Raw genomic sequence first — 27500 nt, forward strand, 5'->3', positions numbered from 1 at the left:
GATCCGGAAGGTCCCGGGTACGAGCCCCGCTTCAGGCACTTTCGTTTTTTTTTCTCTTTAGGCAAGATTATTTCCCTCCAGTTTGCTCACGAGACACTTAACATGTAGAACGAGAAATGACGGCTGTTAGCCGATATTACAATTTTTTTTTCCGACAGAGACAGCCAGGTACTCATTTTACACTTGAGTCTTTACCAAGCACTCAACTATGCGCCGAGCGAAGGTCGAACCCAGGACCTTCCGATCCGAAAGCGAGTGTCATACCACAAGACCACATAGCCGCATAATTTTGTGTATGTTGAACCCGTGACCTCAAGAAGTCGGGAAGGGAGGCTATAGTTAGACTAAGTTTTGAAGCGACTTTTTTGGGGAGTCGTTGATAGCTCATGCGGTGGAGTCGCGATCTCCCCCGGCTAGGCGGAGTTGTCGTACCAGTAAGGTCGCGGGTTCGAGTCCCTATCACCGCCCCAAAGTTTTTTTTTTTATTATCTATTGTTTTCCGGCACTTTCCTACTCACTTCATTTCTTGTTAACCGCACAGTAATCTAGTCTACTTAAAAGTCCAAACTCAAACATTTATTCTCCGATTTTACTTTAAACCGTCTGTCTACCTACTTCCTAACCACCTTCTCTTCATGACATAACACCTGTAGCTTCATACCATTGTTTATTCATCACCCCCCCCCCTCCCCCCCCCCTTCCATCCATATCCACCCACATTACACAGTGTAAGGAGATCTAATTATCCTGCTCAGGTACACCCCCCAAAAGAATGCGCGTGCACTGCCGTGCAAAAGGTAGAGTTCACGTTGAGATAATGGTTGCTATACGCGTGCTTATTCCGACACCATCACAGACACGGACGGAGTATCAATGATATTTAAACAAAACAACAATTGTGTTTTCAATTATATTATAACAACAGTTTGTGTAATATATCATAGATTGTCATGATATGTCACTATGTGGATTCATGCTATGAGGTTTGTGATTTTAATAGACAAACAATTCAAAACAGTGTTTAATATTTTTTAAAAAAAGAAATGGGAAATAGTGCGTCAGACGTAGATAGTAGAAAGGAAATTTAAAGACAAAAATTATCAGTCAAAATAACTGGATTCAATAGTCTGATGTCATGTCGCCCAGCAACGGCGAGCAGCTTGGTTCTAAACAAAGAAAATCGGTACTTTTTATTCTTCATGCTGGCTAGAACTTTACATTTGTCATGTGATCAGAATGTCTAAAAGTCAAAACATGATTATATTTAAAATGTTCTTCTCCTCTGGATATACTTTATGCTCGTAGGAGAAATATTTCATAAGGGCATCCGCCATTGTTCGGATAGTTTAGAGCCAGTTACTAAGTTACCATGCGTCATTACGAGGGAAGTGACGTCATGACTGTTGAAGCCAATTCCAAGACCAATGTAAATACACCCCTTTAAAGCGTTAGAATTTTCGAACTCATTCCTATTGCGCAACGGAGTTGGGAACTCGTTCGAAATTTCAAATGCGAGAGTTTTAGAATCTAATGTTCATCCTTTACAATTTCTTGTTTGGACAGTACTAGAGACAAATGGGCCGTCCTATTATTTTTCAACACTTTCATTATGTTGGGGCAGCGTGACTCAGCGCTACGGTATTTGCTTCGTATCCAAAAAGTACCGAGTTCGATGACCCGCCTCGATGTGTTGCCTTGAGCAAGGTACCTCGTCCGCTTCACTGCGGCTGACGCCTGGGTTATTTCAGTCTTCCCTTAGAATAGACCCTAAAAACAAAGTTCCACGACGTCCCAGGTTTGAGAGTTTTTTTCCAAGATAAGAGATATTTAAATCGATCGATATTTGAAGGACGAGTTTTCTGGCCAAATTTTTAAATATGGGTTTTTTGAGAGTACGGCAGATTTGTGGAAAATGCTTTACAATAATAGTATTCAATAGTCGTAACGTCACTTCCTTGCTAATGACGCATGGTAACTTAGCAACACTGTCTCTAAACTATCGGAACAATGGCGGACGCCCGTATGAAGTATTTCTCCGGCGAGCATATAAGCGTATCCAGAGGGAAAAAAAACCCCATAAATTTGATCATGTTTTGACTTTTACACATTCTGGTCACAAGACATATGAAAAGTTCTAGCCAGCTTGAAGAATAAAAAGCAATGTTTTTCTTTGTTTAGAACCAAGATGGCCGCCGTTTCCGGGCGGCGTGACATCAGACTATTGAATCCAATTCAGGTCTCTAACTAAAATGTAGAAAAATTAATATTACCGTTTTATAAAAAAAAACATGTCAACTCTTAATAAATAGTAAATAAATAAATTTGAACATTTCTATAGGTCAATGCGCTTCGCACTTCATTATTTATATCCTCCACCCCCCCCCCCCTTATTTCTCTCCCCCCCCCTCCCCCAGAATGCCAAATAGAAACATACTTCCATTCCCTACAGTACAACACTGATATTTATTTAAACCAAAAAAATAATAAAAATATTTTTAAAAAAAAATAACCTCAACATTTTTCCCCCTCTTTCGTAACGATGCCCTTAATAGATTGATAACTTTTCTATTTTGATCCAGCCATTTTCAATCTTTAAATCGTTCACCTCATAGTCTGAATACGTTCATTTACATTTTTATCTTCAATGAGAACAAAAAATAAACAAACAAAAAAATAAACAAACGAACCAAAAAGGGAGACAACCTTCCATAAACCGTTTCCATCTTCCATTAAATCCATGCACCGGACGACTTAGCTCGATTATAAATATTATGGGATATCGCACTTATAAACTCATAGAGCTATTTATATAAACGTAGCTTGTAATCTTAACAAACATGCGATTTGATACAGGAAAGGTCACGAATACCTGTTTAGTTTTACCATAAATATTTTAGTTTGGATGTAAAAGCGATATTCGTACTTCTCGTTTTCATGTCCTGATACATGTAAAAGGGAGATGAAATCTCAAAAGGAGATAAGTGAATGAGAAATAAAACAAATGAAAACACCTTAATACAGGGGGGGGGGGACATTAAGCTTTTATATAGGGCAATATCCACTAAATGTGCTCAAAGTGACCAACAGCAACATGTAACATGTAGAACGATATTGTATTAGGCGAAATTACACATTTTTTCCCCGAAAGAGACAACGCTGTTAACGGCCAGTTACTCATTTTACACCCGAGTACGGTGAGAGAATGTGAGTAGTAAAGAGATTTTTCCAAGGACTCAACAATGCGCCGGGCGAGTTTTGAACGCAGGACCTTCAATCCGAAAGCGAGTGTCATACCACTAGGCCACATGGCGCACAACAAAGGAAAGCAAAGATATAATACAGGAAAACGATTGCATTTACAAAGGTTATTGGTTCAGAAAAGTAAGTGGAGCAGTCACTTATATATTGATAACGACAGAAAATAAATTGAGTAGAAAAGTTCCAGAAGACAAAATAGAAAATGAAAAAAAAAAACTCGCGGCGATGAGGGCTCGAACCCGCGACGTTACTGATACGACAACTCCGCCTAGTCGTGAGAGGGACGCTATGCGGTCGACGACCTCCCGATAGGTTCGACGGCATAGCGTCCCTATCTTGGCTAGGCGGAGTTGTCCTATCAGTAAAAGTCGCTGGTAAAACGAGTACCTGGCCGTTAACAGCTTTGTATCTGTCCGGAAAAAAAATGTAATATCGCCTATCCACGTGGATAGCTCATACGATAGAGTCACGCTCTCACCGGCTAGACGGAGTTGTCGTACCAATAAGGTCGCGGGTTCAAACCCCATCAACCCGCGAAACATTTTTATTCTCTATTGTCTTCTGGCACTTTCCTACTCACTTCATCTCTTGTTGTTACCTACATAAGTGCCTGCTCCACTCACTTTTCTGGCTTATAATGTAGATAACATTCGGTCACCCAGCTTAAGCGTGTTGGAATTAGCGTGCTAGAATCCGGCGACTACTGTTTTTCCATATAAAAATCGAAGGCCTTAGCAACATGGGTTGACAAACCTGTAAATAAACGCATGTAGAATAAGACAAGGTTTTTTTATATATAGAAGGAACGAAATTAACGTCATTCAGCTCTTAGTTATTGTTTTTAGACTGCCATTTTAATTATTAGTTCTCACTAAATTATATCAATCAGACTATGAACGTTAAAGTTTCTATATAGTTTTGTTTGTTGGTAGGCTATATCCGGCTGGCGGATGTTGAATGTGTTTTACCTAAACACATAGCATCGATAAGGTCTTTAAATTTGAGAAAAATAATAATGTTTATTTATCTATATGTTAATCGGCTTATTCAATGAAAGAAGGAACACAATCGCGTGAGTAAATTGATGAGTAATGTTGACAACATTCAGACGGTGACGACGAAGGGTAATTAAGGGATATAACTGAGTAAACGAAAAGCAATTATATGTCATATACGATTTACTTCCCTTGATAAGAAATTGCGATCTGTATTCAGACGGAATGTGTGAGTGAATGTTAGTGTTAGTCATAATATAGTTAATTGTTTGTTTATTTCTTGGACTGGAATAATTCCATGGCATTCTTCCAATGGTTCTGGATTACGTCATCACAGTCTGGGATTCCCCCGAACCCAAAAGCTTTGACTCACAGGTAAGTAGGGATATGAATATACGATTCTGTCATTTCTTTGTAATTATGAAACGAGTTATTTTTATAGTTCCCAATAACACAACAAGCTTGCGAGTATGTGTTATTGTAAATTAAAAATATAACGAGTTTGATAAACACAAAGAAATGACAGAATACGTTTATTCTACCCCTCTAAGTAAGATTATTACATATTTTGTAACCAAATGGTATGGTATTAGTATTTCTATTCACCATAATTTGTGTCTTTCTCCTGCTCTAATGACAATTTGACCTTAAAACTGAAAACGTTGGATGCGCACCAAACGATTGTTTTTTAATCGTCTACCAGCTGGTCTTTTGCTGTCTTTTACACCAAATTTCACACCAATAAAATGTGCCCAAATATTCTGCAATCGTTGAATAATATTTTTAATGAGAGGAGTGGAATCTATCTACAGCCTCAAACCGATGGTATGTTGGAATGAAATGGAATGAATCCCAAATCAAAGTTGGAAACAAAATGATCAGATTAGAGCAAATTATAAGGTTTATAGCAGTTTACAACACAAAATCCACTCTCTTCAATAAATTAAATATGAGCATATATATATATATATATATATATATATATATATATATATATATATATATATATATATAAATTAGCTTAAATCTTATATTAAGTAAGAATAAAATCGACGTGCAGGTCTGATAACCCAATTCCTTATGGGCTCATTGTTGTAATGGACATTTCAAAAAATGACTCAAAATATTGTCCATTATAACAATATTAAACATGGCCCATAAATGCGTCCGGATGTCAGACCTGTATAGATGTAAACGTCGGTTAACATCAAATGTTCAGCCTCAGCATCATCCTGACCCACACCACATGATGCCAGTTGGTCACATATAAAAATTCCCTTTATTCATCCCATAGGGAAATTTGCCTATAGGGTCTATTCCAAGAGAAGACTGGAGTAACCCAGGCGTTAGCCGCAGTGCAGCGCGCAAATTGAGCGTTTATTGTGTGATTTGTTATTTTAGCAGGCCAAAATGATTTTTAATCAACCACAGTGTAGTGTTAAACTAAATAACATGTCGTGAATGGTGAGTCTAGTGCCGTCTTGTTTGACTAACTTGTGTGCAATAATTCATTCCTGAACATCCTCATTGGGAAAAAATGGTGTTATAATATTAGAAAAGAGCTGAAAGCAGCGGGGATCAGCGGTACGGTCTTTGCTTCGTACCCGAAAGGTACCGGGTGGGTTCGATCAACCCCCGCTGCGCTGTATGGCCTTGAGCAAGCCCCCTCGCCCTATCTCAATTTGCGGGGCTGCACTGCGGCTGACGCCTGTGTTGTTTCAGTACTCCCTTGGAATAGACCCTAGAAAAACATTTCTCCCATGGGATGAATAAAGGGAATTTTATTTTTAAATTTAATGTGTTTTTAGACATGATACACAAAAGAACATTGAAGCTTTTGAAATGTGGTGTTTGAGAAGGATGCAGAGAATATCGTATACTGCACACAAAATGAACGAAGAAGTGCTAAAACAAACATACCAACAAAGGAAACTAATGCCCTTAATAGCGGATCGACAACTATCCTTTTCGGACACATAGTAAGGAAAGATAAGAATGAATACCTGGCAAGTTGTGGAAAAATACCTGGTAAACGCGCCCGGGGGAGACAAAGAAAAACACTCATAGACCAACTGAAGGGCTTCACCAACCTAACAATCCAAGAGCTGTTTGAAAAAGCAAGAGACAGGGAGGAATGGAGAGAGATAATTCATGCAGTATCCGAAGCCTGGACCAGGCATGGAACCTAGAAGAAGAAGACATGATAAATTATACATTTACGACCTTGAAGAAGATAGAACGCGTGTTTTGATTTCACTTGTTGCTTTTACGACTACTTGCTACAAAGTCTTCGAGGCCTACCTGGAATAATAATATTGAAACCCGAGTCCGCCAGCAGTGACTGTACAAGTGTATTATTATCTTTACACTAAAAACCACAGCGAAGAACGCACGGAATGGAACAGTCTTTCCTAACCATCATTGCGTCATGGCGGTGTAAGGGAGACAACTGTAAAAATAAAGCAAGGCGTATGCAAGGAATCTCGTCGAGCTTGTAACAATAATAAACAGGGGAGGGGATACAAAGTTATATTATCGTACCAGCTCTGCATATGCGGCTATGTGGTCTAGTGGTATGACTATCGATTTCGGATCGGAAGGTCCTAGGTTCGAGCCTCGCTCGGTGCATAGTTGAGTGCTTGGAGAGGGCTTTTTACCCACATTCTCTCACGGTACTCTGGTGTAAAATGAGTACCAGGCCGTTAACAGCGTTGTCTCTGTCCGAAAAAAAATGTAATATCGCCTAACAGGTGTCATGTCCCGTCCTACATGTTAAATGTTGCTGTTTGGCCAGGGACCCCTTGTAAAGCGCTTTGAGCACGATCAATGGATATTGCTAAATATGATAGCAACGAAAGCGAGGAGGACTTTTGAGAGTGTCAAGCGATATTGAGCTTGATAAACGACCGATTTGGGGACGATTATATTATTTATCATGTTGAGCTTAAAATAAACAAAAAATCAACAACGTATAAATATTATATTGATATACTGGTACTACATAATGTGTCTATGATAGTAACGAGTACGAGGAGGAGTGGTGAACGGGTGTCACATTGGACTGCCAAGCTATATTGAACGTGATAAACAACCGAATTGGGGACGATTTTATTATGTAATATGTTGAGCTTAAACATCAATCAAGAACATATAAATCTTATACTGATATTCTGCCGTTTTATTAATGAACACAGTTTGTGCTATTTGGTTAACTACATAATTTGCCTATGATAGTAACGAATGCGAGGAGGGGTGAACGGGCGTCACATTGGACTTTTTCCGAGTGTCAAGCTATTTTGCACGTGATAAACAACCGAATTGGTGACGATTATATGTATCATGTTGAGCCGACAATAAACAACAGACAAACAAAAACATATACAATATAACATTATTATACTAACGTTGTTTAAAAAAAAATACAGCACGTGCAATTTTAACCAAACAGCACATACTGTGTTCTTTTAAAAAACAAAACGGCAGTATAATATCAGTACGATAATAGGTACCTTTGATGGTAACGAGTACTAGGATAATAATTCATTCCTGAACATCCTCATTGGGAAAAAATGGTGTTATAATATTAGAAAAGAGCTGAAAGCAGCGGGGATCAGCGGCACGGTCTTTGCTTCGTACCCGAAAGGTACCGGGTGGGTTCGATCAACCCCCGCTGCGCTGTATGGCCTTGAGCAAGCCCCCTCGCCCTATCTCAATTTGCGGGGCTGCACTGCGGCTGACGCCTGTGTTGTTTCAGTACTCCCTTGGAATAGACCCTAGAAAAACATTTCCCCCATGGGATGAATAAAGGGAATTTTATTTTTAAATTTAATGTGTTTTTAGACATGATACACAAAAGAACATTGAAGCTTTTGAAATGTGGTGTTTGAGAAGGATGCAGAGAACAACCGAATTGGGGACGATTTTATTATGTAATATGTTGAGCTTAAACATCAATCAAGAACATATAAATCTTATACTGATATTCTGCCGTTTTATTAATGAACACAGTTTGTGCTATTTGGTTAACTACATAATTTGCCTATGATAGTAACGAATGCGAGGAGGGGTGAACGGGCGTCACATTGGACTTTTTCCGAGTGTCAAGCTATTTTGCACGTGATAAACAACCGAATTGGTGACGATTATATGTATCATGTTGAGCCGACAATAAACAACAGACAAACAAAAACATATACAATATAACATTATTATACTAACGTTGTTTAAAAAAAAATACAGCACGTGCAATTTTAACCAAACAGCACATACTGTGTTCTTTTAAAAAACAAAACGGCAGTATAATATCAGTACGATAATAGGTACCTTTGATGGTAACGAGTACTAGGAGTGAATGGGTGAATCATTCGACTTTAAAGAATACCCAGTGAGAATGAACACAAAAATACGACCGAATGTAAATAAATAAATATAAATAGAATTACTTTTCTTCATCTACTGCAGGGGGAATTATATATATTTTTTCTTTAGGGTCTTTCTTGAGAGGAGACTAAGATAACCCAGGCATAAGTCGCAATGCAGCTCGGTAAAAGTGAGCAGAAGCGACTAAGATCGTGGTCTTCGTAAAGTTATGACCTGACACTGACCAAAAAATGACGTCAAAATGCCAGTCTTTTGCAAAAGAAAACAAATCGTGAGTTGTATTCAATAGTTCAACCAATGAAATAACTTGTTTCCATGAGCTCTCCTAACGACAACTCACTAGGCGGTGCAAAAACCAAATAATGACGTCAAACTGCCAGTCCTTTTGGATTTCAGTGTCAGGCTATAACATAACGATGGCTACGCTAAGATGCTTTTCTCTCACCGTACCCATGCGTTACATGAATACTTGGCCGGTAGGCGTCGTTTCTAATTCTACTGGTTATTGGGGCAGCGTGGCCAAGCAGTACGGTCTTTGCTTCGTACCCAAAAAGGTATCGAGTTCGAAAACCGCTGCACTGTGTGACCTTGAGCAAGTCACCTGGCCTTAGCTCTGTTTGCGGCGCTGCATTGCGACTTACTGACGCCTGGGATTTGCCCCCCCAATTTTTCCTTGGAATAGATCCGAAAGGCACATTTATTATTCGCCTATGTGATGAATAAATGGAATATTTTAATTAAGTGTTGCTACTTGCTTGGGCGGGATCCCCATTAAAGCGTTATGAGCACACTTAATTCTGTAGATAAATTCCTATAACGTTTTCAAACGTTTTCTTATTTGATAACTCAAGTTTTTGGGGGCTTTTTTCAATAATGTCGAGGAATCACGTTTATTAACTCACTCAATCCTAGAGATTTTTGCTACTTTTCAAAATGGGGGAAAATTGTATTAAAAATGAGCATGTACATAGATAGTTTTATTCAATTATCATTAACGTGTAAAAATTTAAAATATTACCTGTGATACTACGCCTATAATTGTCTCATAAAAATGTAATAAATAGGCATGGGCTGAAAGTAACCCAGGTAAACTACGGATATAGTCGGTGTTAGGGTTGAGTGGGTTAATAACAGATCCAGTTGGTTCACATCAACACGAAGAGAAAGAAAATGAATACAAATTTCTGTTCAGATTATAGAATTGCCTCAATATATTTATCGATAAAATAATATATTAACTCTCTCCTTACCAACCATTTTCAGGATTTCCCCCCAAAACTTCACACCCAACTAACACAAAATAGATTTTTTATCCCTTAAACACAATAGCAGTAACGTTCTTGCGATAAATAATTTCTGTAGCAAAACATGCTCTACAACACACCGTTCATTTTCTTTATATTTTATGATGTTCAAGAGAAATTTGAATTAGAATAATGTTGGTTGTATCGTAACGAATGTGACGATTTTCCTATAGTTGGTATGGAGAGGGTTAATGATTTTCGCTATGCAATGTTTGATTTTTGCCCTCTTCAGATCGTGAGTTCGGTTCACTTTCTCATATTTATCTCAATCGATCCACGATAAACCTGAAATATCGAAATACCTCGGCTGGTGATATTGAGTTATCAAAGCCGTGAAAATTGCATAATTGATAAAATATTTAGACTCCGCTTGAGTGTCTTTTGATCTGTTCCTGTAGTAATCGATTATATCAGATATCGAGATTAATTGCCGCGATGTCTCAGGTAGATTACGATTACTTCTGATTAAGGGGGAAGCTTTTAGTTTTTTTGCTTTTTTTTTTTGTCCTCTTAACTTTTAACCTTGGTTCTTATTTTAGGCTGCTTTTCTGTGTTTTTCTGGAGTTTTGAAAGTGTGTTACGTTTTCTTGGGCTGGATCGACGTGCACTTATTGGCAGGTCTGATAAGCCAGTTCCTTATGGACTCACTGTTGTAATGAAAATCTCAAAAAAAATTTAAAAAATAAATGACACAAAATATTTTCCATTACAACAATTTTAAACTAGGCCTATAAGTGGGTTCGGATGTCAGACCTGCATAAATGTACAATCGGGCTGGATTGATTTTTGCTGACACGGGAGATCTATTTTTTTCTTCTTCTTTTATTAAAATGTCTTTTTTTTAAACTCCTAATTTGGGACTTGGGCTGAAAGGACGAAGATAAATAAAAAGATAAAAAATGAAATGAACCGCTTAAATGGGAAAGGAAGTTATAACATTGTCTAATGAGATGGCACTTAAATGTTTACATTAGGTTTTTGTTTTGTTATTTTTTGTTACTTGGGGCCTTTAGATGTGGATGGTGGGTCCTTGAAATGCTCGCTTTTTTTCTATGTGTGGATGTGTGTGTGCGTGTATGCGTGTGTATTTGTGTATGTTAGTATCTTTGTGTGTGAGACAGAGAGAGAGAGAGAAAGAGAGAAAGAAAGAGAGAGAGAGTGTAAGAGAAAGAGAAAGAAAGAGAGAGAGAGAGAGAGAGAGGGAGAGAGAGAGAGAGAGAGAGAGAGAGAGAGAAAGAAAAAAAATAATGTAATATCACATTATCTCATTCGTCTGTAGGTTTCATTCATTCTGTTTTGTTGATATAGGGGAATCCCGAAACCTCCACTGGATCTGTCTTCGTCTAATAAATTGAAGCTTACAATTCAACACTTGTTATCTTTTCTTTCGAGCTTCAAGCAGCAACATTTTCATTATATTTTATAAGTCATTTTTACTCCCTTTATTTTTCTATACATTTTATTGACTCATTTAGGCACTTCTAGATTTTACTGGTATAACAAAACAAAACAAACAAAAAAACATCAAAAAACCAACAACAAAAAACCCAACAAAGCAAACAAACGAAAAAAAAAATTAAAAAATAAGAAACAAGTCCAAACTCTAAAATTTCTTTTATAAAAAATTCTGATCTTTTTGACATAAAACATAATTTTCTTCACGTCGTTCATTCGGACAACTCTACCATATCGACATGGCGGTTCACATTATTTACCCACAGCAATACATATTAATATGTCTGCCTTTTTGGCCTACATTAATCTTAACGTGTTAACGACTTGCAGTCCCGAGCAAGACTTGTCAGCCAGGCCAGAAGCTGTGGGAGAGAGATTGGCAATTAGTGAGAATGAATGGGATGGGTGTAGCGTGCAGTATCAAATCTATCACCACGTCTTCAAATGTAACATTGCACTCTCAACTCCTTCTTCTTCTTCTTCTTCATCATCTTCTTCTTCTTCTTCTTCTTCTTCTTCTTCTTCTTCTTCTTCTTCTTCTTCCTCTTCTTCTTCTTCTTCTTCTTCTTCTTCTTCTTCTTCTCTTCTTCCTCTTCTTCTTCCTCCTCCTCCTCCCCCCTCCTCCTCCTCCTCCCCCCCTCCTCCTCCTCCTCCTCCTTCTTCTTCTTCTTCTTCTTCTTCTTCTTTTTCTTCTTCTTCTTCTTCTTCTTCTTCTTCTTCTTCTTCTTCTTCTTCTTCTTCTTTTTCTTCTTCTTCTTCTTCTCCTCCTCCTCCTCCTCCTCCTCCTCCTCCTCCTCCTCCTCCTTATAGTAGATAAATGAATATATTTATCCTCGGGGAAAAGTTTGCCTCAAGGTCTGTCTCGAGAAAAGACCCAGAGAGTCCAGGCTTCAGCCGCAGCGCAGCGTCGCAAAATGATCAACATGCGCAAGTAAAAAAAAAAAAGCAAAAAACAAAACAGGAGATAACGAAGCCGGGGCTCGAACCGTCGTTATGTTATAGCCTGCCACTGAAATCCAAAAGGACTGCAGTTTGACGTCATTATTTGTTTTATGCACCGCCTAGTGAGTTTTCGTTAGTAGAGCTCATGGAAACAAGTCCTTTCATTGGTTGAACTATTGAATACAACTCACGATTTGTTTTCTTTTGTGGCAAAAGACTGGCGTTTTGACGTCATTTTTTGGTCAGTGTCAGGCCATAACTTTACGAAGGCCACGCTCGAACTCGGGTCTATCTGTTGCAAGTGAAATACCATATCAACTCGGCCATCTCGCCTTCTCTCCAGCCACTAAAGGAACCGCCTTGCATGTCTTGATCTTGTATCGAAGAGGATTGCGTTATTAGAGCTGACGCTTGTGACCTAAATCCATCACCAACGCGCTTAGTACGAACTACTTACTGCCATTGATAGCTACTATACGTTTAAGTAAAATACTCACATCAGTTCTTCCCGCCAAATCAATTTTACCAATAGACAGAATGAAGTTGACGTCACTCGAGTCTTAGTTAGTGTTTTTCCGCGTTTATGAGTAACTCACACTAAACTGTATTAACTAGTGCGGGGCGGTCCTTGGCAAGCTTAAGGACCACGGTCCTACGGTCCTTGGGAAATGAAGACCGCAAAGACCGGTCCTAGGACCGGTCCTTTTCGACATTGAACATTCCTGAGAGACTGTTGGAAATTCGAACCGGTTTGACCTTTGAGAGCGTGGGATCGTTCATTCTTGAACCGTTAAAGACCGCTACACGATGAAAACCGTGGCCTACAGGAGTAAAACACACGGAGTAGTCACACTCATTTCAAATTGTAACCTAATTAGAGAAGAGGGGTGATGCCTTCTTTATTTGCTCACCGTACTTCATTGTTACTTCGATAATTTAATAAAATTTGAAATTTATCCCCATTAACGGAGATAATGGCATCGCCCAAGGCGTTGATCGAGTTGTTCTTGGCGTTGATACACACACGCAACTCCTACCCCCCCCCCCTCCCCCCCCCCCCACACACACACACATTAGAGGGCAGCGAGCATTGAAGAGTAAGAGAGAGACGTGAAGTTATAATAAGAGGGGGTGGATGAGGTGATAAGAGGGGTCGATGGTGACTTTTCGCCAGATCTAACAAACTCAGCTACCCATTCATTGCTGAGTAGACAGGGATTCAGAAAAAAATCGACTGCACCCGGGATCGATCTCTGGCCCTTTGCGTATAAAGAGAGTGCTCTATCAACTGAGCTATCGGGGTCCCCAAATATTCTATTGGACTTTTTTAAAATTCAGACGTTATAACTGGGTTTTTTGGAAGGAAGAAACTAATGAAACTCATATTATTTGATTAGTAAAAACACCAAACGAAATTTTAATATTATTGTATTATTTTAAATGACAACACTGCGATAGAAAGGAGTGGTGACAAGAGATGGACAAAAGAAAACAAAAAATCGGATTTGCTACTTGCTAGGTTCGACACACACACACACACACACACACAAACACACACATCTTTTGTAGTCACATACATTTCAAACAATAACCCATTAGAGAAGAGGGGTCATGCCTTCACCATAGATCATTGTCATTGCGATCATTATGGTGTAGTAAATTTTGAAATTTACCCCGTATAATGGAATCGTCCAAGGCGTGCGCCTCCTGTTCCCCCCATCTCACACACGAAAGGGCGGTTTGCGGAGTGGAGGTTGGTGGTCGTCTGCCTGTATGGTCGTCTGTGTCGTTTAGTGTATGGCAAAGGGGGGTGGGTGCGATTAATTAAGTGGGATGGGTGGTGATTGGTGGAAGATAGGCAACCGAAGCAACGAATCGCTGGGGAAGTAGTAGGCTATGGCGCGAGACCGTAGGACCGTGGTCCTTGCAAGGACCGCCCCGCACTAGTTGAAAGGTGATAAGAAGTGAGGACCGCCGCCGATCTTCCCCTCTGGGACCGGTCTTCGGTTCACAGCTAAAAGACCGTCGGACCGCGGTCCAGACCGGTCTTCAGCGCGGCACTAGTATTAACCACACTATAAACGTGCATGGTTACACATAGTATTGTGTGTTGTTCCGTTATAATTCCGGATGGCAATGTTGTGAGTTTCTTATCCAAGCGCACACTATCTATATACAAAACATGTGTAACCTTTAACTTGTATAGATAGTATGCGCTTGGCTAAGAAGCTCACAATATTGCCATCCTGAAGTAAACGGACCAACACACAAAAACGATGTGTAACCTTGAACGTTTATAGTCTGGTTAATGTAGTTTAGTGAGACATACTCATAAACGTGGATGCAATAACAAAGACCTGAGTGACGTCAACTTCATTCTATCTATATTGTGTTGAAGAGAATTTTATGACAACTAATCATCCATCTAGAGGTGTAAAGAAAAAACAATACAACAAAGAGCTGAGTGACGTCATATTTATTTATTCTATGAGGCGGCTATGTGGTATTGTGGTATGATACTCGCTTTCGGATCGGAAGGTCCTGGGTTCGAGCCTCGCGCTCGGCGCATAGTTGAGTCCTTGGAAAAGGCTCTTTACTCACTTTCTCTCGGGTGTAAAATGAGTACCTGGCCGTTAACAGCGTTGTCTTTGTCCGAAAAATTGTAATATCGCCTAACAGGCGGCATGTCCCGTCCTACATCTTAAATGTTGCTGTTGACCAGGGACCCATTGTAAAGCGCCTTGAGCACATTACGTCGATATTGCGCTATGTAAAGTTCAATTTAAATAAATACCCTTCAACAGTCGTAACGTCACTTCCCTCGTAATGACGCATGGTAACTTAGTAACTGGTTCTAAACTATCGGAACAATGGCGGACGCCCTTATGAAATATTTCTCCGACGAGCATAAAAGCCTATCCGGAGGAAAAAAAAACCCCATTATAAATCTGATCATGTTTTGACTTTTACACATTCTGATCACAAGACATATGAAAAGTTCTAGCCAGCATAAAGAATAAAAAGTACCAATTTATTTTGTTTAGAACCACGACGGTCGCCTTTGCTGGGCGACGTGACATCAGACTATTGAATCCAATTGCTAACGTAGCAAGTTCTCTAATCTGGTGTTAATCAAAACAACCATACCGGTAAATGGGAAACCCGAAACGTCCACAACAACTTCCTTGTCAATATACAATATGTGACCCCTCGCCTCAAAACGGTATTATGTCGGAATTATTAAGATGCAGAAAATTGAATTTATTGCCAGAAATATCCGACTCTCAATGAGTTTGTATGTTTTATTGAATAGAATGAATATCGTATCTTAGAATGCTAAATAGCAATAATTCAAATTTTCGACCAGTTTAGCTTTAATTCAGCTTTTTTGTATCTGGTTCATCCCGACATAATACCGTTGTGGGATCGGACGATATGTCACATATGTTATCCCATTCTTCTTCACACTTTCACTGGAAATCTCATTTATTTGAAGAAAAAAAAGTCATTTTCGGAAACACACTACGAAATACTAAAGCAACTTATTGACTGATGATACTCTTCAACATGACCTTCTTCAATGTAGAGAAAAAAATTGACTCACACCTGGCGTTTTACTTCCTCTCAATGAGTACTCACCAGCTGTGACTCTATATTATATACTATGTACGCGCTCTTTAGTCTTTCACTTGCTCGTAAAAGGATGGTTAGTTTGACTATAATGTGGTCTAGTGGTACGACACTCGCTTTCGGATCGGAAGGTCCTGGGTTCGAGCCTCGATCAGCGCATAGCTGAGTCCTTGGAGAAGGCTCTTTACTCAAATTTTCTCACCGTACTCATGTGTAAAATGAATACCTGGCCGTTATCAGCGTTGTCTCTGTCAGAATAAAAAATGTAATATCGCCTAACAGGCGTCATGTCCATTCCTAAATGTTAAATGTTGCTGTTGGTCAGGGACCCTTCGTAAAACGCTTTGAGCACTTTTAGTGGATATTGCCCTATATAAAAGCTCAATCTTTAAAAATTGAATCAGTTGGACATAGGTACACTTTTTTATCATGGGACTGTAACTATTGATGTTTGAAGGTAGATAATATGAAGGAGAAAAAAAAGTAGTCCTTCAAATCCATTGGACCCATAGAGCCGGAGTTTATCTCGGTTTCTATAGTGAAACGGACAACAAGAATTGCTTGCTATCCTTTGGATAGGATGCTAGTCTATCTGAAAGTACTTTCAGTCAGATCTATTGGACTCAGCTACCCATTCACTGCTAGGGAGGCGGACAGGGGTCAGAGAAAAATAATTCGGCTGCGCCCGGGATCGATCTCGGTCCCTTTGCTTGTGAAGCGAGTTCTCTACCAACTGATATATCGGGTACAACCCCCCCCTCCCCCCCCCCCCCCCCCCCCTTGAAGCTAGATAATATTAGTATGAAGAAAAGTAATAGAAAAAAAAAATACTAATGTCCACCATCGACAAACGGTATTATCTAGAAAAAGTAGGGAGCGGCGTGGGGTTGCCTGAAGCCTGGGATCGTGAAGACACAAACGGAAGAGTGAAAATGGGGAGGCTTTGGATTGGAACAATACAAACAGACAATGGACGTTTCGGGTACAAACCCTTGGTCAGCACAACAATAAACAAATGAACTTGGAAAACACTCAAACCACCATTGAGTAAGTACTCATTGGTGGTTTGAGTGTTTTCCACGTTCATTTCTATTAACAGTCGATACAACGTTAATTTAGTTTGTTGTTATGCCGACGAAGGGTGTGTACCCGAAACGTCCATTGTCTGTACTGTTCCCATCCGAATCCTCTCCATTATCACATTACTTAAGGACACTTTAGACGCATGGAATTGATTTGTTTTCCTAAAGGAGAAGAAAAAAATATAAACTTCCAAACAAAAACTTGAGCACTTATAATAAAATAGCTTAATTTTCACCACTCAACGTGCTCAATGCCCTTTACAATGGGTCCCTAGCCAACTGCAACACTGAACATGAAGGACGAGACATCAAAATCCAATATCTATCAATTATTTTTCCTTATCTATCTATTACGGCTTGAAAACATCCCCATCGTTTGCCCTAACCACTGATCCAAAAGAGAAACTCCTTTCACCACTATACATTCAACGCCTTCCCATAGACTCGCATACTCTGTGTTGCATCTGTTGAGCGCATCAGTCAGGGCAATAATATACTGCCGTTCTATCGAAAAACCCATATATAAAAATTTGGCCAGAAAACTCGTCCTTCAGATATCGATCGATTTAAATGGCCCTCATATTGGAAAAATCTCTAAAACCTGGGACTTCGCGAAGTCTTCCTTTAAGTCCCAGGTTTGAGAGTTTTTGCCAGGATGAGGATCATTTACATCGATCGATATCTGAAGGACGAGTTTTCTGGCCAAATTTGTAAATATGTTTTTTTATTCCCCTAGAGTACGACAGTATAGCTTGTCTGCCACCGGCTAATTGGATTGTTTCGGTTAAACGGGAAGCCATTAGGGACTCAGGTGTTGAAATGTGTGCATACACGAAAAAGCTTTCTCGTTTGAAGGTTGGACGAAAGCACACCTGGTTTTCTATTCAACAGGAAAGACATTTTACCACTCTTTGGTTTTTGGTTTAACATTTTGACAGCACCGGTGTTATAGTAAAGCTGGATGTCTTCGTTTGTCTACTGGAGTGCTTGGTTCGAATCCTGACTTCTTATATTTTAAAAATGAGCTTTTATATAGAGCAATATCCACTAAACGTGCTCAGAGCGCTTTACAAGCGGTCCTTGACCAACAGCAACATGTATCATATAGAACGAGACATGACGCCTGTTAGGCGATATTCCATTTTTTTCCGAAAGAGACAACGCTGTTAACGGCCAGGTACTCATTTTACACCCGAGTACGGTGAGAGAATGTGAGTAAAGAGCATTTTTTTCCAAGGACTCAATTATGCGCCGAGCGAGGCTCGAACCCAGGACTTTCCGATCCGTAAGCAAGTTTCATATCACAAGACCACATAGCCTCACATTTGTGACCCACCGGTATTGTGGTATTACCGGTAGTATGTCGGGATGATAGGGGCCAGAAAACGTGAATCTAGAATTATAATGATAACAGGCCTGCATACCTGAAAGTCTAAAAATTCTAAATTTTTAGGTAATTAGAACTCATGAACGCTATATGTGACCCATCGTCTCAAAACGGTATTATGTAGGAACGAACCAGCTTCTTAAAAGCCGAATTAAATGTTGAACTGGTCAAATATATAAAGTGTTGACATTAGCACCCTAAAATATGGTATCCATTCTCCTCAATAAAACGTACAAACTCAACACAAGTGTGATATTTCTGGCTATAAATTCTATTCTCAACATCTTAATCAACCCGACTTATTACCGTTTTGAGGCTAAGGGTCACATATTTAATTTTAAAATCCTTAATTTACCCTCACAAGGATTAAATAACACTTCAAAATCCTTACAATTATGTATAGGTACTTGCATTAACTTTCATTTTCAATAAGTTTTCAGGATTTTGAGACGCTCATGAAGTTCTGAAACTGAAGCCAAATATAACTGAATGACAAATTGGCATATTTATGGACGATATAGATATATTATTATTATTATTATTATTATTATTATTATTATTATTATTATTATTATTATTATTATTATTATTATTATTATTATTATTATTATTATTATTATCATTATCATTATTATTATTATCATTATTATTATTATTATTATTATTATTATTATTATTATTATTATTATTATATTATTATTATTATTATCATTATTATTATTATTATCATTATTATTATCATAATCATCATCATCATCATCATCATCATCATCATCATCATCATCATCATCATCATAATCATCATAACTACGACATCTCTTGAGAGAAAAGTGAGTGGAGCAGGCATTTGTGTTTAAAAATAACAAGAAATGAAGTGAGTAGAAAAGTACCAGTAGACAATAGAGTAAAAAAACAAAACAAAAAAAACTTTTGCGGCGATGGGTAGTTTAACACAGGACTGGCTGTTACGGCACCTCCGCCTGGCCACGAGAAGGACGCTCTACATCTTATTTATTTTCTCTTTTTTCTTCTGGCTGGCACTTCTCTAACTCCTTCTTTTTTGTACGACTTAACCCACTTTATTGACAAATGTGTCAGTGCATGACAAAATCAGTCGGAAGGTGAAAATTTTGGATTTGCATATTTTGCATTTTCTGAAAGAATATGCTCCCCACAGCCTTTTAATCTTCATTTGAAGTAAATCGGGTAATTTTTCCTGACGTTATGGTCGTTATGGACGTATGAGAAATGTATCCAGCAACTTTTCTCAAATTTCAAACTTTTTCAACTTGACTAGCTGTAAACATATTTAAAAGTGAAATTAAGCTTTGATATTTCCCGAAGATGTACAAAAAGGGTTGATTTAATCATTTATGACAAGAACTCATTTTGGATAAAAATTGACCTTCTAACTAAACTTGGCAATGTCTCAGTTAAAACTTTTTCACCATCCGACTGATTATGTCACTCACTGTAAAATGTAGATTTTTCTCGAACGTCTTTTAGTTTTTGTTTTCATTTTCATCTCTCTTTTTTTCTTTTCATTTTTCCTTCCGTGTTTTTGTTTCACGATTTTTAAACTTTGTTTTGGAAACTTGGCTAAATCCAATTAAAAACATTGACTCTTCTTTTTTTACTCACTTGGCTTCATGATAATGTAGAGACAATCAATTCCGCTATCGCAAACGCGTGCCAGTTTAGCTTTTTCAATGCCAAAATTAACAACAGGTACAACGAAAATACCGGCTTTTAAAGACGATTGGCATGGAAAATTGGGTTTTGCATTTTGGCATTTTTTGGGGGAAGGGGGAAAAGGGGGGGGGGGGGCATTTATTAAAATTAGGTAACATATTTTCTACTAGATTATTTAATAACTAACTGGATACTGGAAACAGACTGACACACTCGAAGTAAACACACACACAACACACATTCACGTTAAGCGTCCATGGAGACAGCGCAGCCATATTCATTCATTCATTTAATAGACAATAATTCTATATTATATATCAACACAAAATTTACCAATAGAAAGTTGCAATTTTCATAGCAGCCTGATAGGAAAATATAGATTTATTTCTACTTTTATGTGTATTTTACCAGAAAAAATGATGCTTAAAATGCACTCGACACTTATCAGATCATTTAGCATTTTTTTACGACTTGTTCGGCATTTTCTGCAAAAAATAATCTGGCACTCCAGCTTGCTACTTACTGACTAGTACCATGCCCTGTGTCTACTCTGGGGAAAAAAAATAATTAAAAATTTGGCCAGAAAACTCGTCCTTCAAATATCGATCGATTTAAATGACCCTCATCTTGGCAAAAACTCTAAAACCCGGGACTTCGCCGAAGTCCCGGGTTTGAGAGTTTTTGCCAAGATGAGGGTCATTTAAACCCATCGATATTTGAAGGACGAGTTTTTCTGGCCAAATTTTTAAATACGTTTTTTTTCCTAGAGTACGGCAGTGCTGTTTACCTTGATTTACAGAAGGAAGAGAGAGAAAAAAAAAATCATAAAAGAGAGAAAAAGTGATAGAAATAACATCTCATCTATACTGTGACTGCAAGCAGCTGTTGAAAGCCCGTTACCTGCAATTCTCATTGGCACCGGTGACTTTTTAAGCTATTTTTTTTTTTTTTTGGTTGTAACCTCAGTACAATCGTAATTCTGGCCAAAAAAAAAAAAAACAAAAAACAACAAACCCCAACATTATTTTAATATTTTGGCCAGAAAACTATTTTTTACTTCGAATATTGATCGATATTTTAATCTACCCTCAACTTGTGAAAGGGTCTTACAATCTCTTTGATTAAATTTTTTCAAACTTTTTGACAAGTTGAAAGTGCGGCTATTTGGTCTTATGGTATGACACTCGCTTTTTGATCGGAAGATCCTGGGGTTCGAGCCTTGCTCGGCTCATAGTTGAGCCCATGAAAAATACTTTACAATAATTCTCTCACCGGACTCAGGGTGTGAAATGAGTGCCCGGTCCTTTAACAGCGTTGTCTCTGTCAGAAAAAAAATATAATATCGCCTAACAGGCGTCGTTCATGTCTCGTTCTACATTGTTAAATTTTGCTGTTGGCTAAGACATTTTTTTGGTTTAAAGCAAGTTCCCTTTTTGCAATGTTTTTCAACGGTGGTAACTATTGGGCCCCTTTGTAAAGCGCTTTGATCACGTTTAGTGGGTATTGCTCTATATAAAAGCACTAATTTTACAGTCATTTTAATCGATCGATATTTGGCTGTAAAAAGTTTTCTGGCCAAAACGAGAAAAAATTATTTAGTTAGAAACAGTCCTAGAGGCAACTCTAGCCATTCAATATGTCGAATCTTCAGACACGTATAATTTTACTCACTGGAGCGTTTTTCTATCGCACACTTTCTATCCTTCGCTTATTCTTTCTTCTTCTCTTCAAACTCAAATTTACGCTGCGTTGCTTCTGTTGATTTTCTGTGCCTACCTTATTACAGTAAACATCTTAATAGATCTTTCATTACTAATCTATTTTCCCCCCTCCTCCATCGCTAACTTCATTTTAAAGAAATTTAGTCTTACTTTTTTTTAAATAATAAAAAGATTGAGCTTTTATATAGTGCAATATCCACTAAACGTGCTCAAGGCGCTTTATAAGGGGTCCCTGGCTAACAGCAACACTTAACATGTCGGACGGGACATTATGACGCCTGTTAGGAGATATTTCATTTTTTTTCGGACAGAGACAACGCTGTTAACGACCAGTTAGTTACTCATTTTACACCTGAGTACGGTGACAGAATACGAGTAAAGGGCCTTTCCAAGAACTCAACTATGCGTCGAGAGAGGCTCGAACTCAAGACCTTCCGATTCGTAAGCGAGTGTCGTACCAAGAGACCACATAGCCGCACTTTCATCTTTCCGACGTATGATTTTTAAAAAATTCTATAGATAGTTCGAAGTTGACGTCACTCATGTCTTTGTTATTGTTTTTTGCCATCCGCTTTAATGAGTAATTCTCACTAAACTATATTAACCTGACTATAAACTATCATGGGTACACAATATTTTGTGTATTGGTCCGTTATACTTCCGGATGGCAATGTTGTGAGCTTCTTAGCCAATCTCATACTATCTATTGACAACGTAATCTTTCTACTAATCACTCATCGCTATAGTCTATTTATCCAATAAAACCAGCAATCAGAAATATAATATAATATAATATAATATATCGAGTGCGAGGGAAAAAGAAAAGCCCGGAAAAGTTTAGGATTCTGCAGTCGCCATACTGTGAATTATACAAGACTGAGGTTTTACAACAACCATACCGAATTATTCAAATTTATGTATCCAATTTTTAAACAAATATATATATTGAAAAATTTTAATTCCGCTATTATTGTTTAAATAAGAACGAAAATTACGCCCTTTTGCCACAGCGTCATAAGATATCGCCGCCATGAAGGAATATATATATATATATATATATATATATATATATATATATAATATATATATATATATATATATATATATATATGGATAATCCATCAAAATACAAGATGTTTGATGTCAACAGGAATCACCCATGCTGTCCAAGTGAGCAAAATGAAGGTTAAACATCTTGAGCATAGATTCATTCAAATGCTGAAATAAATTATATTGGCAAAAGCATGTAGATAGAATTAAATTGAATTAAAGTGATGCGACTGTAACTCATTATTTTAAAAAAAAAGTCAACTCGTAAGCGATCTTAAAGTTTACGCAACATCGTGATTATTCTTTATTGAAAAATGATGTCGCCCCAAACGCTTCCATCTCACACACACACACACACACACACACACACACACACACACACACACACACACACACACATTTGCACACCACGCAATGCATATTTAACCACATCAAAAAAACGTGTGCAAAAATAATCGTAATCGATACCACAAATCACTCGAGTCATTTGTGGTATCGATTACGATTATTTTTGCACACGTTTTTTTTATGTGGTTAAATATGCATTGCGTGGTGTGCAAATGTGTGTGTGTGTGTGTGTGTGTGTGTGTGTGTGTGTGTGTGTGCGTGTGCGTGTGTGAGATGGAAGCGTTTGGGGTGACATAATTTTTCATGATAAAGACTACTGTAATCAAATAATTTAATCAACATGAAGCATCTGCTAAGCGTGGCTCATCGAAAATATTTTATTGAAAAAGTTTGAATAATGGAGTCAACAGAGAGATTACGATTTTCCGATACCATGCATGTCGTGTGCTCCATGCTCCATCGTTTCAAAACAGTGTTATGTTTGGATAAACCGGGTGTGTCTTTTTTACGAAACCCGCCGAAACCCGCCGAAACCCGACGAAACCCGACGAATCCAGACAAAGTTATGGGAAGTAGGTGGCAGTGGGGAGTGAACCTAGAACTCAGGGAAGTGTACACCATTGGGGAGTGAACCTGGGACTGGGTTTCGGCGGGTTTCGGCAGGTTTCGTCGGGTTTCGGCTGGTTTCGCAGGGTTTCGGCGGGTTTCGTAAAAAAGACACACCGGGAGAAACCTGCTGGTGATGAAAATGCGATTGTAAGTTTTGGTTCCTGTGGGTTGAAAAAACCCCCCAAAAAAACACGCAATATCCACTAAATGAGCTCAAAGCGCTTTACAAAGGGTCCCTGACCAACTGCACGTAGCATGTAGAACGAGACATGACGCCTGTTAGGCGATATTCTAATTATTTTTTTCGACAGAGACAAGGCTGTTAAGGGCCAGGTTCTCATTTTACACCTTTGTACGTGAGAGAATGTGAGTAAAGAGTTGTTTTTTTTTTTTCCAAGGACTCAACTATACACCGAGCGAGACTCGAACCCAGAACATTCCGATCCGAAAGCGAGTGTCAGGCCACCTGACCTTATAGCCGTATTACAGCGCCTGTGGCACTGTTAGGTCATTTCATCCTCACTAAAAATGTTAATGGTAAAGAAAAAGGTTGTTGACCTGATTATTATTATTATTATTATTATTATTATATTATTATTATTATTATTATTATTATTATTATTATTATTATTATATTATTATTATATTATCTATATATTATATTATTATTATTATTATTATTATTATTATTATTATTATTATTATTATTATTATTATTATTATTATTATCATTATTATTATTATTATTGTTATTATTATTATTATTATTATTATTATTATTATTATTATTATTATTATTATTATTATCATTATTATTATCATTATTATTATTATTATTATTATTATTATTATTATTATTATTATTATTATTATTATTATTATTATTATTATTATTATTATTATTATTATTATTATTATTATTATTATTATTATTATTATTATTATTATTACGATTGTTGTATTTGTGTGGTTATTAATGGTATCAGTTTATTTTTTGGTTCCATTTACCATTTTTTTTCCACTTTCATGTATGTTGTCGTCAAATTGTGTGATTTATTGGCGAAAGCCTAAGATTGAATAAACTTTGAAAACTTTGAAACTTCTGAAGTTAAAAACACAAAGAAAACAGGAGACAAAAGAGATTGATTCAAATAGAAATCCATGAACGAAATTTCCCCTCCCTTACATACAAGACCTATGCGCTATGTGGTCTAGTGATATGACACTCGCTTTCGGATCGGAAGGTCCTGGGTTCGAGCCTCGCGCTCGGCGCATAGTTGAGTCCTTGGAAAAGGCTCTTTACTCACATTATCTCACCGTACTCAGGTGTAAAATGAGTACCTGGCCGCTAACAGCGTTCTCTTTGTCCGAAAAATTGTAATATCGCCTAACAGGCGTCATATCCCGTCTTACATGTTAAATGGTGCTGTTGAACAGGGACCCCTTGTAAAGCGCTTTGAGCACATTTATAGGATATTGCGCTTTATAAAGCTCAATCAAAAAATTAAGACCTAACTTCTCCCTATAAACCATTACGAGTTTTGATATCTGCTGACTCTTTATTATTGCTTAACATAAGAAAATCTTCTAACATATTTAGCAGTAAAGCTTTCTGTATCAGTGCCCCTCCGTTATGGAATAACAGAAGTTTTAAAACTAGATCCAGCCCTTCATTTGAAATTTTTTTAAAGAATCTTAAAACAGAAAGTTTTTCCCGTGCCTTTTAGTCTGTTGTGTATTTTAATAAATGTGTGCATAGCTAGATTAACTATTGATTGTAGCTTAACTGTTTTTGTTTTGTTTTTTTTGTTGTTTTTTTTTTCATACCGCCCTGAGCACCTTTGGAAAAGTGCGCTTTATAAATGCTTCGTTATTATTATTATTATTATTATTATTATTATTATTATTATTATTATTATTATTATTATTATTATTATTATTATTGTTATTATTATTATTATCATTATTATTATTATTATATTGTCATCTCATCATCATCATCATCATCATCATCATCATCATCATCATCATCATCATCATCATTATCATCATCAATGGCACACACTGTTATCATTTATACAAATGCAAATCGGGACACTCTTTACCTACTACAACCGTCATCACTGCACGATCATCACTACTCACTGCCATCTATGATCAATCTATTTACAGATAGCAACTTCCTTCTCTCCTTCTCACCCGTACTCACCATCTCACTCTCTGCTCATCTCTATCCTCCTCCTCTCTCAGATCTACTTCCTCTTCTCTCCTCTCTCTCAACTCTCTCTCTCTCTCTCTCTCTCTCTCTCTCTCTCTCTCCCTCTCCCTCCCTCTCCTCTCTCCCTTCTCTCCTCTTCTCCTCCCCTCTCTCTCTCCTCTCTCACTTTTTCTCTCTCTTCTCTCTCATCTCTCCTATCTCTCCTCTCTCTCTCCCCTCTCTCTCCCTCTCTTTCCCTCTCTCACTCCTCTCTCTCAATCCTCTCACTCTCTCTGTCTCCCACACTCTCTCTCTCTCTCTCCCTCTCCCTCCCGCTCTCTCTCTTCCCCTGTATCTCTACCTCTTCCCCCCCTCTCTCTCTCCGTCTCTCACTTTTTCTCTCTCTTCTCTCTCATCTCTCCCTATCTCTCCCTCTCTCTCCCCCTCTCTCTCCCTCTCTTTCCCTCTCTCACTCCTCTCTCTCAATCCTCTCACTCTCTTTGTCTCCCACACTCTCTCTCTTTCTCTCTCTCTCTCCCTCTCTCTCTCTCCCTATCTCTCTCCCTCTCTCCCTCTCCTCTCTCTCATTCCTCTCTCTCACTCTGTCTCCCACACACACACACACACACACACACTCTCTCTCTCTCTCCCTCCCTCTCCCTCTCTCCCTCTCCTCTCTCTCATTCCTCTCTCTCACTCTGTCTCCCACACACACACACACACACACACTCTCTCTCTCTCTCTCTCTCTCTCTCTCTCTCTCTCTCTCTCTCTCCATCTCTCCATCTCCCATTCTGACATCTGGATTCCAGGTTATCGTAAACGCTAAAGGTAAACCATTCTACCGGTTGCAGGGTGACTCACAAAAATATAAAATTGAAAAACCGTCTGCTCTGCCATGTTTTGAAAAAAAAATACTTTTTTAAAAATTTGGCCATAAAACTAGTTCTTCAAATATCAGAACGATTAAAATGCCCTCAGATTGTCAAAAAGATTTCAAACCCGAGACTTCATTAAAGTCCAGGGTTTGAGAGTTTTTAAGAAGATCAGGGTTATTTTAATCAACCGGTATTTGGACAACGAGTTTTCAGGCTAATTTTTTTTAAAAATATACTTTTTTCAAAATCGGCATAGCAAGGTTGTTGATATTTGGCATTGTTATCGTTTTACGTCGTTTTCGCGTTTCGATTAATTATTTATTGGATTTCTCATTGACAAAAAAAGTTTGAAAGAGGTGTGGATCGACGTGCACCTGTTTGCAGGTCTGATAACCCAAGTTCTTATGGGCTCATTCATTGTTGTAATGGAAATCTAAAAAAAAAAATTGTTTTTTAAATGACGCAAAATATATTGTCCATTACAACAATGTTAAACTAGGCCCATAATGACGTTCGGATATCAGACTTGCATATGTGTACACGTTAGTGTGTGTGAAACGGTGCAAGACATG

General features: G+C 38.0%; 1 protein-coding gene across 2 annotated transcripts in view; it reads left to right on the forward strand.

The window, feature by feature from the left end:
- LOC144967491 (uncharacterized) overlaps positions 1 to 27500 on the forward strand; it is a 618402-nt gene that overhangs the window by 297854 nt on the left and 293048 nt on the right. Inside the window, exon 2 of one of the 2 annotated variants that reach the window (XM_078904811.1) lies at positions 4316 to 4628. The exons of the other annotated variant lie outside the window; for it this stretch is intronic. Within the exon in view, the coding sequence (XP_078760937.1) occupies positions 4566 to 4628 (63 nt within the window). The 5' untranslated portion in view covers positions 4316 to 4565. The remainder of the gene's footprint in view (positions 1 to 4315; positions 4629 to 27500) is intronic. 2 annotated transcript variants of the gene reach the window in all.

Source organism: Berghia stephanieae, chromosome 3 (genome assembly GCF_034508935.2).
Source record: "Berghia stephanieae isolate SIO BIC M18660-M18661 chromosome 3, UCSD_Bste_1.3, whole genome shotgun sequence".
In the NCBI taxonomy this organism is placed as follows: domain Eukaryota; kingdom Metazoa; phylum Mollusca; class Gastropoda; order Nudibranchia; family Aeolidiidae; genus Berghia; species Berghia stephanieae.